General features: G+C 41.2%; 1 protein-coding gene across 2 annotated transcripts in view; it reads left to right on the plus strand.

Annotated features, from left to right (window-relative positions):
• The first annotated feature begins 3,276 nt into the window (after nt 1-3,276).
• Nucleotides 3,277-13,729, plus strand: part of RREB1 (ras responsive element binding protein 1) — a 63,573-nt gene continuing 53,120 nt past the window's right edge. For both annotated transcript variants that reach the window (XM_090269848.1, XM_090269849.1), the window contains exons 1-4: nt 3,277-3,394; nt 4,011-4,222; nt 9,941-10,030; nt 11,034-11,197. In XM_090269848.1, coding sequence (XP_090125974.1) covers nt 4,052-4,222; nt 9,941-10,030; nt 11,034-11,197 — 425 coding nt within the window. In that variant the 5' untranslated portion in view covers nt 3,277-3,394; nt 4,011-4,051. The remainder of the gene's footprint in view (nt 3,395-4,010; nt 4,223-9,940; nt 10,031-11,033; nt 11,198-13,729) is intronic.

The raw sequence follows: 13,729 nt of genomic DNA on the forward strand, positions 1-13,729 counted from the left end.
ACCTCAGGGAAGTTGTAACAGAATCACTAGTTCTTCTTGACCTATTGGACCTGAGGTGCGGGATGAGAAATCTCCGAAAAGGTGCCTAGTGTTTTGTGTCAAAAGAAAAGCAACACTTCAGGCAACCCCATTTCCTGCTTCTCCCTCCCTAGCCCCAAATCTAGGCTGCTTGTGTTAAAAACTGGAATACCAGGCCAGTCCACTTGGCCATGTCGATGAAAATGATGATTTCTTTTCATATCTGTGATTTAGGAATTTCATCTGGGTTCCCAATCCTTTCTGATCCAGTTGGAGGAGATTGTATTAGAATGGGGCCAGAGACTTTTAATTTTTTATTTTTATTATTTTTTTAAAAGATTTTATTTATTTACTTTTAGAGAGAGAGGGAGAGAAACATAATTGTGTGGTTGCCTCTCACATGCCACCAACTGGGGACCTGGCCTGCAACCCTGGAGTGTGCCCTGACTAGGAATCGAACTGGCAACCTTTTGGTTCACGGGCCAGCACTCAATCCACTGAGCCACACCAGCCAGGGCTATGATTTTTATTTTTATTTTATTTATTATTATTATTATTATTTGCAATGGTGGGGCTGATGTGCAGGATGCTGTCAGGGAGAAGAAATGGGGCAAAGGCAAGAATAAAAATATTAAGACTATATAAATATCCATAAAGAAAAATGTGCTTTGTAAATGGACGTTAAACTTGTGAACTTATCTTCTCTTCCCTGTGATTATCAGTAAGTTTAGGTTAGTTAATCTGGGTTATTACTCCAATATAGTCAAGAGTCGGGTGTCAGGAAGGTAGAATTGACTAATACTGGTCAACTGGCCTCTGGTTAAATTAGCGCACAGATGAGCTCAGTGGTAAGGTAGTTTTTTTCCCAACATGGAACAATGCAGTACATTGTGTTTCCTACCAGATTCTTTCCCTTCTTCCCTGCACCAGCACCCCAATGTAGAATTCAAGTATAAGAGTGACCTGGAGTAAAATCCTGCAATAGCTCAGAGGGGCTGGTTTGGGCTGCTTCTGAAACAGCTCTTCAGGGATGAGTACAATGACCCTTCCTTTCCAACAGTGTAGCTGTGAGTTTTGTTTTGTTGATTGCACTTTCAGAACAGAGATGAGAAGAGTCTCTGCTTTTTAAAATTCAAACCAGGAAAAGAAAGTAAATGTAGGTGATCTTGGTGTCATCAATGGGTAATGTCACGCTTTATCCCAAACAAGGAAATAAACTTAGCAAGTGTCTTCTTGTCTGGACAAAATGGGAAACAACAAGTTTATGTGACTCTCTTCCTTTTCCAGTTGGGATAAGCCCTTGCAACTTGCAGCCCTTATACAGATTAGCTGTTGTGACTATTGCTAAGTATTCTGTATTTAAGGCACTTAGGAAGTTTGTAAGAATGTTTCTTTGATCTTATAGTGACTGTGACAAAAATTCTTCCCAGCAATTTGGCTCTGCTTACTAATATATTCTTGTTAATTTCATATTGGCTGTTTACCTCCTCTTCACTTTCTTTCCCTGTGTAATGATAGAATTAAAGTATTTTTTTTTATTTTAACTTAAAATTTTATATTTAGTTTTAAAGGTGTTTACTCTAACCTATTTTCAGATTGAGTGAACTCTACCACATTTTTCTTTTCTAAGTATAGTCATAGGACAAAAGCAAGATCATCTTCTAAATTCCTACTATAAATTCCTACTATAAATTGGTAGAAGGATTAATTTTCTCCTTACTGATATAATTATAGTAAAGAAGATTTCTAGTCAGTTATTTTATAATTTGATGTACATTAAAACTATGAGGGACATATATTTAAAGAATAAAGATGATTTGGGGATCGAAGTTGTCCACTTATTTGAATCAAACAAATAATTCCATGCTGATTGATCACAATAATTCTAGGGGACTGAAGATACTTTTGTTAGAACTCCATTAATAAAGAAATGAAATGTATGTGTGTCCTTACGTGTGCACTTGCGTCACATGATCTTTTTTAAAGAGAAATCTCCCAAATAAAGTTTCAAAGACAGTAAAATGGGAAGTTTGAAGCACCATCTTTAATAAGTTTAAATGGTCTTCTAGCATGGGGAAACTATGGAAAGACAGCAATTTGGATTTTTTTTTGTTTAATTTTGATCCTAACTTTCCTTCCTTTGTGAGGAAATATGTGAGAGGTGAGGCTAAATCAGTTGTCTTAAAAGGAGTATGTTTTTGCAGTCAGTCCTTTCACCTACTATTTAGAAAACCATTAGATTCATACCTGCAAAATGTCTATTAATAAGAAAGTATGTTTTGTCTCTTGACAGTAAAAGTACTCTTCCTGGTAGGATTTTAGCTTGGGACTTCTGAGCAAATGGCAACATCACTTAATGAAGTTATGTTCCCAGGCCCTTCCTGCTCTGGTGCTACACACACACACTTGTGGATGCTCTGGGTGTTACCACTTGCCCTATCCTAGGTCTCATTGCCTAAAGTTGGAGGAGGAAACCACTAGAAATCATGTTCTTTCTGGTGTTCTTCCTAAGCATTCACTTTACTGCTGAGCTAATGAGCTTGATCTTTGACTGCAGTTGTGGGCTTATCAAATTTACTGATGTCCACTGTGGGGTAACAGGGTATGTGGCTTACTGGCTGGGCTTCAGCTATAAAATATCTTCCCCGATAAAAAGAAGGAAATCCTTGACCTGTACTTGTATCTGGTCGTGTTATAGCCAGCATACTTCTGGCAAGGAATATAACTGGAGAAGGGCTGAAGAGGTAGGTTTTGATGTGGCCATGGACCACAGTGTTCCCTTTGATCATTCTTTTCACGTTGCCTGGTTTCCTTCTAGACTGTGAGTCTTCAGTGAATTCCTGAACTGCCTTGTCTTTGGTCAGGTTTAGGTAGAGGTGGAAGGTGGGTCAAGTCAGAGTCTGAGAGTCCTTATAGGGGATGGGGTGGAGTATGAAAGGAAATTTGTTTTATTTATATATAAATACACACACACACACACACACACACACGCTTCAGAAGGTAAAATACCACAAAATCATTTTGGCTGTTGGGAATGAGGGTGATAGTACTATGGAGAACATCAATGAAGGCTGAAAAACAACCATAAAATATGGTTTTAGAAGAAAAAGAAGACTTAAAAATCACCTCTCATTTGTGCTCCCTGTGTTCTCATCAATATTGTGGTCTGAGATTATAGCAAATACATGATTTCAATTTTTTCTTCACTAAGTGAGGATATGCACTGAATTCTTTTGCGTTTGCTTCCCTTCCAGTGTCAACGAGCGATATCAAGACAAGAAAAGAAGCGAAACACCGACTCATTTCCTACTCCTCGTGGATGATAGCTATAGCAAGGGAAAATCTCATAGTGTATCAGTTGGGGCAGAAAATGGAGGTAATTGGCAGCGGGGGCTGGGTTTTCTTATGTCCGTTTTCTGGGGTATAGGTATATGACCTATTTGTATTTTTGAAGAAGCAGTTTTTTTTACATTGATTTGAAATTTGGTTATAATCTTGATAGGGTTGGCATCTCAGTTGTCTTATACAATTTGGACCCTCTGTTGAAATCACTGGATTGCAACAGTGGAGTTAAGTGAAACCTGATGACTCTCAGTTGTCAGGTCAACAACATTCCTGTAGTAGTCAATGAGTTAGGTTATTGGGAGTGTGCTGGCCAAATGGCAGCACCCTGGGCTTTCTAATTGTTGGCTCAGCCTTTGCCATTCTGCCTAATGAAAGATTAGGAGAGGCAAAGAGACCTGCCTCAGGTGGCTTTGGGAGTTGTATCGGTGGCATATACTTAGAAAGGAAGCTAGGTTATCCTTGGTATAACAACACTTACTTTAGATGAGAGCTCACTTAAGTCATTATGGGTGTGTGTCGGCTTGAACTGAAGACAAGGGTTGAGGCGTTCTCGCTGACTTACAGTATGGTAACCTTGGCCAGTGCCCCCTGGCTCTGACAAGAGCCTAATCTTTCCAGTGATCACATCAGCAATTTCCGATTTTCAGTTCTATGGCAGAGGCTTCTTAGACGCTTAACCCTTGTCCCAATGACGTCAAGTTCGCCCATTGGCTTGGAAGGTTCAGACTTGTCTTCCATCAACACCATGATGTCAGCAGTAATGAGTGTAGGGAAGGTTGCTGACAATGACGGGAGCCCCCAGAGCATCAAGTCCCCCACGAAGCCTCCAGGACCAAATCGGATTGGCAGAAGGAACCAGGTAAGCTTCATGTGCTAGGTGGTGATAGCTGGTGGCTTCAGGCTCTGAAAATGTTGGAAGAAGGATGTTTCCTTCATCCTCAGCTTCGTAAGACAAAATCTTGGATGTATAAGGGGGACCCCTCCCCCCCCAAAAATTCTGGAATTTATTTATAAAAATTTGTATACTTATTCTTACATGTTTAAACTTCAGTCACCTTGAAAGTACTCTCCATTTGATGCAATACACCTATCAAGGTGTTTTTTTCCACTGCTTAAAACAGTTTTTTAGTTTGTCTATTTTGATGCCTTTTAGTGCTTCTGCCATTTTTTTGTTTAACCTCTTCCACATCAGCAAAACATTTCCTTTTGAGGACTTTTTTCATCCAGGGAAACAAAGTCGCTCGGGGTGAGATCGGGTTAATAGGGAGGGTGGGGCACGGGGATCATGCCATTTTTGGTCAAAAACTGCTGAACACTCGGCGCAGTGTGGGCAGGTGCACTTGTAAATCTCTCATCATGAAATGGGCAAACGCGTTGAAAGAATCTTTAAAAATAAAAAATTCACTGAAGCCAAACGTAGCCTCTCGTAACAACGCCAGCTGGTACACTGATACAGATGGGCTCCTAGAACACTCACCTCGCGGGGGAAGCCTGTACTACAAGAGGCCTGCCCTCCAGAAGATAATTCCGGGTTTTTTTGAAGGGGTCCCTCCTCGTATTGAGATGTAAACAGACGTACCCAGAGGTTGTAATCATTTTTCAAGTGCTAAGTTTTCATAGCTATTTCAGTTTCCTTGATTCATGAAGAAAATTTTCTGTGCTGTGGTGTCAGTATTGGTGAAGGCGTCCTGATTCTCTGCCCTGTAATTTGATTTGAATGTCAGCTCTCTTCATTTGATGGCCAAGGCATAAAACTTAGTCCTTTATTGTGATGGGGTTCGTTTCCTTACTTACAAAGCTGGTTAATTTGGTTTTCAAAGCCAAATTATTTTTTTTCTTCAATTATTTTTTTTAAGTGTCTTCAGATTACGGAGCAAATAAGTACTGGATGTGCTGGGGCTGCTCTCCAGCTTTCCGCCCTTGACAAAGCACAGAATTTGGCTCCAGAGACTTCCACTTAAGAGGCAATTTAGTCCTTTTGAACCTTTAGTGGGCATCAGATGAGGAGAAGAGGGAAAGAGTAAATGAGTGGGCAGGAATTGGGAGGATTAATCATGTAGTAAAAGTCCACATCTCTTCCATGGGAAATGAGATGAATCTTTTAATTGACGTACAAAGGGGTCACTGGCAAAGTGGTTGCTATTCTGTTAGCAACATGTTCAACAAAACTCAAGGAATGAGGTAGGGAGTAAATAGTTCTCATTTCTTCTCTGAATCCATATCATATGAACTGACTCCTCCACTTTTGGTTTTTGGCTTAAATGATTTAATGGGATTATACCAAACCCTCAGGGAGCAGGCAGTCTTAAGAGTTTTGTCTAGAAACCAGGGATGGAGACTAAAGTAACTCTGTTGGGCTTTTGGGAATTAATTTCTTTTTATTAACAATCCTACAATGACTGCCTTTATACAGAATCGTCTGAGCACATCTATGATGGTTTCTATAAATTCTTAGAAGTGGAACATTAATTAAGGCTTTTGATATAACTTGCCCTCCAGGAAAAGCTTGGACCAGCCTAAAATCCCTCCAGCAACGTGGGAGTGTTCGTTTTCTTCACTCCTTTCTCAAGGTTAAAGACTTCGCAGAGTTAAACACGTTTTAGGGTTGGAGCATTGATACCTTTTTCTCTCTTTTTTCCCTTGCGTCCGTGTGCTTCCCTTCCTGTGGGTCCCTGAGAAAACACTCAGCCTGTATGACTGTGGCCTGAGTCAAGATGGAGCGCTAGCTCTGGGAAGAAAAGGTTTACTTCCACTCTCACATGACTGTCTATCCATCCATCTATCTGTTCATCTCTCCACCCATTCACTCAATTCACAGTACATACATGCCAACTCCTGCTTCCAGCCAGGTACTGCACCAGAGTGTCAGGCATTTCGGGATGAATGAGGTAGATAAGGTCATTGTCTCCTCTTCCTTCTCTGTTCTACCAAGAGAAAGGGGATAGGTAGGGATCACCTCCTCTTTAAACAGCCCAGCTCAAGCAGAGTGGCGTGAGCCCAGACTCCGGGCCTCTTTCCCAGTGGTTCAGAGGTAGCAGGTAGAGCCCTTCTGTCCCTGCATGTTGGTTGGGGAAGACTGTGCAAGTGTGGTGAAGCAGATGGTACATGTGGGTCCCTACGCTATTTTTCATCTATTTCCTGTGGCTCCAGGATTCCTCAGGGCACAGGCTTTGTTTTTGAAAGGGAGGTCTGGGCCAGAGGTAGCATAGGTGAGACTATGCATTGGAAGAACTAACAAAAAGAGAATGCAGTCGGAGGGGAGAGAGTGCCTCATCCTCACCCGAGAGTGGATGTTGGGGACAGAGAGAGGGAGCCCCGGGGAGGAGTCCCGTTAGGGCTAGCACCGAGTTCCAGGACAGATTAGCCACGCTGACATGGGATTGTTTCATTATGGAATGGTTCGTTATCACCTTAGCTGCCAGTTTTATCTGTCAGCTCCAGAAGTGTGCTCTTTCTGTTAGCATGGCCCCGATAAGTGGATTCAGAATTCTCCAGTAGGGCTTCTCCCAGCATCACGGTGCTGCCTTTTCTGTTTGGTTTGCTTATAAAAATTAAATCTGAGTTCCCAGACATCCTTCTCGAAGGCCACCATGGGTTTTGTGGGCCTGTATCATGGTCTGCAGCGTGCCACTGCCCACCTCAGGGAAAGTTGAGATTCCAGTTCATGATAAACCCCAGAAGCAATGCCATTTAGTCCACGAGCTGCTCAGTGTGTCTGCCATCTACTTCAAGGTCAATGAAAGATGATTTTTTTAAACAAATTTCAGCCTTCTCAAGAAGCTGATCACTTGGAGACCTGGCTTTTAAACATTTATTTATATCCTGCTGATGAATCTTCCTCTAAAAAAGTTTAATATATATTATTGCTAATCTAATAATTCAGCAAAAACACCAACGACTGAGTTTTGGCTGGCTGTGAAACATTTCTTAGTATTACAGTGAGTGCCCTTATTTTGTCTCTGCTACTTTTGTTTTTGGTTTTTCCCTTTGGTGGTTCTTAGCTAGCTCCATTCTGACTGTAGTAGAACTGGGCTGAGCAGGCATGACACCCCAGACACACACGCACACACACACACACGTTATACCTCTGTGAGGAGTGGAAATCTGTGGATGACTCTGTGACACTGGCAGGTTTTTTTACTCTTTCTGGGTTAATCAACTCCCTTAGAATTTGTATCTGTAATTTTTTTTAATCTGAGAGTCAAAAATGTAAGGCATCCCTAGTTCTCAGACCCGGTGCCACAGACCAAAAAAGGTTTGTCCAGCAGCCCTCCCCTTATCCACAGAGGACACTTCCCAGTGCCCCCGGTGGGTGCTTGACCCTGGCTAGTGCTGAACCCTTCGTATACAACACTGTGTTTTTTCCTGTACATATAAATCTTTTCACTTAAAGGAAGCACTTTACGGCTTCACTTTGGCACATGGGAATTGCCAGATCACCACTCGTACGCTTCGGGGCCATTACAGAGTAAAGTAAGGGTTACTTGAACACGAGCACTGTGACACCTCAGCAGTCTATCTGAAAACCAAGATAGCTACTAAGTGACAAATATGTGCACTCTATGGAGAAATTGGACAAAGGGACGATTCGCTTCTCAGGTGAATAGCAAGATGGCGTGAGATTTCATCACGCTACTCATAATGGCGTGCAATTTAAAACATATGAATTGCTTATTTCTGGAATTTCCCATTTAATAATTTTGAATCACGGTTGGCCATGGGTAACTGAAACCATGGAAAGTGAAGGGGGCACTACTGTATTGCTTAAAATGAGGTTTTTAGTCTTTGAACAGTGAGAGGGATCCCCTATAGGCAGCTATGTACTAGACATCATCATTCACTCCACCCCATCTGGTTTATGGGGCCATTTTTCTTTATAGTCTTCAGGTGACTTTTATTTTCATCATCTCTCATAGTCAACCACATGGGTGTTTCCTTTCTGTGCCTTGGGGTTCGTGTTTTTTTTTTGTTGTTGTTGTTGTTTTTGGTCAGACTTACATAGCATAGTGGTTTAGCACAGGCTACTGTGCAGCTGGCCTGAGTTTTAATCCTGGGTCTATGTACCAGTTCTTTGGTTTGGAGCAGGTTTCTTGCCTCTCTGTACCCGTTTCCTCATCCAGAAAATGGGATCTATAATACTGGCTGTCCCTTAGTGGTTGTCAAAAAACTGACATTTTTTTATGTACAGAGTTCAGCACATAGTAAGTATTCAATAATTAGTATTATTAACAAGGAACAAGCTCATTCAAATGAGTACAAGGAAAAAAAGGGCTATTGAAAGGTGCCCAAAGGTCCAGCCCTCCCCTCTGTCTCGGGCTACCTCGTCTCCCACTTCTGTTAGCACAGATAGCTTCCCCAGCTACAGGTGTGGCTTGGGCTCACCACACTTCTGGGTCTGGCCCCAACTCTATGTGAACTTTGAATTCAAGTGCTGGTGATCACCTAACTTAGTATCTGAGTCATCCCCAAACCTTGGCACATACCAACATCTCCTGGGGGCTTATTAAACAAATTCCTGGGGTTCCGCTCCCCTCACCCCGGTGATTCTGATTCAGCTGGTTGTGCATCTGATTCAGAAATTTGTTGTTCAGAAGGCTCCCCCGTTGATTGTACTGATATTTGGGAACCCACGAATCTTAGTCGCTAAGCATCTCAGTTCCACATTCCTGAGGAGAGGTGTCTAGGCCTTGGTCCCATTAGTTTGTGGGGTGAGGACACAGACCTGTGGTGCTTAGGGATTGAGTATATGAAGAGGCTATGGCAGGCATGTCCATGGCAACTCTCCATGAATGATTTGAAAGAGAAGTTGTATAGGTAGTGAAGGAGCCTGTCATTTTCTTTAAAAAGGTAACATACATTTCTTGAAGGAAGCCTGACCTATGTGTTTTGAGGGAACATAAAATGAGCCACTTTTCTAAGTAGTGAGCTGGTTCTTTTGTCACCTGTGTGGAAGTCTTCAGCTTGGATTGTCATTTTCTATCAGTTTCCACAGGTCAGCATTCTGATTCTTATTTACTAAAATATTTGTGAGCAATGTCAAGCAGGTGCTGGCAGGGAGCGAAAGGGCAGTATTGATGACTGTCGGGCACACAGCTGGGCCCTGAGGCCTCCCACCATTGGAAGGGCAGGTTTTTATCCTGAGAACTTCATTACCTCTCATGTGTGGAAAAGAGTGGCTGGAGCCTGGGTTAGACTTGGGGAGAAATAGATTTCTTTTCTAGCTCTGCCATGACTTAATGCTTCATTTTTCACTATCACTGATGAATTAAATGGTATCTGTCTAATAAGAACATTTATATTTATGATATATTTATTGAGCACTTTACCTGTGCCTGAATTAACCCACATCACAGTGTGACGTGGTCAATGCTATTATTCTTCCCATTTTACAAATGAGGAAACTGAGGGCCAGTAGGACAGTGACTTGCCCAAACTCAGACCAGACAGGCTCCAGAGCCCGTCTTCTAAGCTGTTTCTTTGCTATAGCTCTTGAGACACACGTGCTCATAACAGAAACAAAGAGGCCCTAGTTTACTGTGAGGTGAAATTGATTCTCCCTTTTATTATATCTTTTCAGGAAACGAAAGAGGAGAAGTCTTCCTATAACTGTCCCCTGTGTGAAAAGATTTGCACTACACAGCATCAGTTAACTATGCACATTCGTCAGGTTTGCTGCTGTTTTTATGTTTTTGTTTTAACCATTCTTTATTAAGAGAGAGCAAGGTGATTTGATCTCAGTGTCTGAATTGTGGCTGTGTTTAATTTAGATTTAATATTTTAATTATTTTGAGAGGTGGTTATGAAATAATTTTTGTGTCCATGTTACTGTGACAAAGTCCCACGTCAATACAGAATACCTTTTCAGAATTTAACAAATAGGGCATTAACTGACCACATATAACCGAAGACTTTGCATAATACATGACTTGTCAGAATGAACCAAATCCCCATACAGTACAGTGAGATTGTAAGTGTGGACCCCTACTCTTTATAGTGTAATAACTTTATGTCATACAGCAGGGAATTGACTTGATTTGGGACCGTTGGCTTTTTTCCTTTGTTATGAGATTTTTCCTTCTCCCTCATCTGCTCTGACTGATTCATGACAAAGTGTTGATAAATCTAGAGCAATGATGGAGTGACATTATTAAAGTTATAATACGGTACTGAATAATAACATCATTTAATAACTTGGGTTTGGAGTAAAAGGTTCCTTATTAACATGTTTCAGCTGTCAGGACTCTCTGAACTGCATATTTCAGTTCCCTTTCCCAGACAGCAAGCCTGAGTCATCAAACTTGAGAAATGGATACTGACTTCATGTGAGGACCATATTTCACGTGCTTGCTTCATAGTTGACAGTCTTCCTGTTCACATGGATATATGTGGTCAGTTAACCTATATGTGTCTCCAAGAAAGCCCTTCAAAGATTCCAGCTCTCCCTGAGCCTCGCAGAAGTACTTTTCAAAACTGAAACATGGAAATAGAAGAAAAAAGTACCGAATATATGTTTGCTTGTGTTCCTGATAGATTTTGACATTGGGAAGATATTTAAAATGAAACAGAAAAAATAGCTGAGAAGTTTTACTGGTTTTATTTTAAAGCTCTAAATTTGTATTACCAAGTTTTGACCCATCTTAAGTGACCCCTGTGGTGATTGCTTTTTGCAGCACAACACGGACACTGGAGGGGCAGACCATTCATGCAGCATCTGCGGGAAGTCACTGAGTTCAGCCAGCTCCCTGGACCGCCACATGCTGGTGCACTCTGGCGAGAGGCCTTATAAGTGCACTGTTTGTGGCCAGTCATTTACCACCAATGGGAACATGCACAGGTGGGTGAGGGCCATCTTGGCCTGGTGATTGGCATCTGGAGGTTTGCAAAAAGTTAAGTGGCCTCTGAGCGGTCATCAGAGAGAGGACTTGCCTAAAAACATTAAGAGTTCTGAATCCTGTTCACTATATGGAAAAGCCAGAGGTGGTTTTTCTCCAGAGTATTAGAGGAGTCTCATCATGGAAAACAGAAGTACCTGGGCTAGGTCTTTGGCCCTTTGGGGACCAGGATGAAACAGTCTTTCCCCCTTTGCCAGTTACAGTTTCTTTATTTGGGTGCCAGAGGTAGGCAGCTTATCAGATGCAGAGGAACCGTAAAGTAACCTTTGCCTTTTAAAAACTAGTTACATATGCCTACTAGGTTCCCTGCAGGTCTTTCTTTGTCTTATGAAAAATTTCTGGGACCTTTGAATAAGTAGTTAAGTTGCACGGCCCTGGAGCTTCTGGGTAAGATAGGATAAAATGAAGAAATTTAAAAATTTGATAAATGTCACGAATTTACTTTCTTGAGGGAGAAAAAGGCTCACTCAGAAGTGGGAGGGACCTCGGTGGTGGGCATATTTAAATTTTGTGGGATGAACCAATGGAAAATACACTTTATAGAATGATTACATATGTTTTGAGGGGTTAAAGCGGGCCTTTTAAATGCTCTTTTGTTATACACAAACATTTTAGGAACATTAGAACTCTAGGAAGATTTTTTAAAGGGTCTCAAAATTTCACCTCAGAAAATCAGGCTATTTTTATTTTTACATGTTCCCTTCTAGATGTTATGCTACTTGCTTTTTGAAAGTTGGCTAACATCTTTTATTTATTTCAAAAGAAAGCTTTATATAATAATTGTGAAATTGATGTTTCATTATAGACAAATACTAACATGAAAGGTCCTATTTATTCCACCTAAAATCATTTCGTGAGCCACTGATGGTGTACTTGGGACACAAAAGTATGTGTAATGGTAAATTTCTAGACTTTGAAATTAGGCGCCTGGTTTCAATTTTCAGCTCTGCCACTTACAGATTTTCCATCCTTGAGCAAGTTTCTTAACCTTTGTACCTCAGTTAGCTCTTCTTTAACATAAGATTTTTAACATTATCCATGTCATTGAACCAGGAGGAGGATTAGAAAATAGCTTAGCACACAGTGCTGACACATGGTAAGCACTCAATAAATGTGGTCTATTATTTGTGTTTCTAAGTAGTGCTGCAACAATTTAAAGCCTATGAATTTCAAAGTCAGAACTCCTAGAAGTTATAGTCTAGTATGACTTTCTGAAAGATATCATATTTACTTTTTTTTCCCATATAAAAAGTTCACATCTCTCTGTTTGCCCCTCATTTCCTCCTAGGAGTGTTTTGGGTACAAAGAAGGAAGTGAATAGTGTTGCCATTTTTAAATATATTTTACGTTTTAGATTTTTGCTTCTGTACCACCATAGTATCCCATTAGAGCAGCGGTTCTCAACCTGTGGGTCGCGACCCCTTTGGGGGTCGAACAGCCCTTTCACAGGGTTGCCTAAGACCATCGGAAAACACATAATTACATACTGTTTTTGTGATTAATCACTGTGCTTTAATTATGTTCAATTTGTAACAATGAAAATACATCCTGCATATCAGATATTTACATTACAATTCATAACAGTAGCAAAATTACAGTTATGAAGTAGCAACAAAAATAATTTTATGATTGGGGGTCACCACAACATGAGGGACTGTATTAAAGGGTCGCGGCATTAGGAAGGTTGAGAATCACTGCGTTAAAGTAATCTTGCCTTGTCTTTGCCATTTTGTTTTGTTTTGCCTGCGCCTGTCTCCCCCATCCACACCCCCCAAAAATGTCCTCCCTTACCCATTCACCCTCCTAAAATCTGGTCCTAAAGGTGTTTCTGCCTGTCGCTTCTGGGGCAGTTCCCCCGCCTTTTCCTACTCAGCTTGCTCAGTGAGTGGACTCGCCTGGGGCCAGCTGCACATTGGCAGGGGCAATGGGCACATCAGCGAGAGGTTCCGTCCTCTTGGCTGCTTTAGCCCTTACTGCTTACTGCTCATGATCCTCCAAGAGCTGTCTCTGGCCTTGGGCCCAGTCACTCCAGATTTGCAAATTTCCATTTTGAGACAATATCTGGGATTGAATATGACACCTGTTAATTATGCCTATAAAAAGCATAGTTACTGCCTTCTACAGGATATCTCTGACAATGCAGTTTATAAATCATCATTACTGAAGCTCCGGGTGCACTGTGCAACTGTGCGTCTGGCACTGGGCTAAGCAATTTCTATTTTATTTGTTTACATCTTTATGAGATACAATCTGTATACCGTATGTTACATTTCATTCATTTAAAGTATGCAGTTTGGTGTGTTTAGCATATTTACAGAATTATGAAACCATCACAATTTTATGATATTTCCATCATCCCCAAAAGAAAACCATACCCATAAGCGGTCACTTCCCATTACTTCCCACCCTCCAGCCCTAGGAAAACACTAATCTGCTTTCTGTCTCTCAACTTTCATATTCTGGACATTTCATAT

The sequence above is a fragment of the Furipterus horrens genome, unplaced genomic scaffold (assembly GCF_987537825.1).
Source record: "Furipterus horrens unplaced genomic scaffold, mFurHor1.1.pri manual_scaffold_3, whole genome shotgun sequence".
In the NCBI taxonomy this organism is placed as follows: Eukaryota; Metazoa; Chordata; class Mammalia; order Chiroptera; family Furipteridae; genus Furipterus; species Furipterus horrens.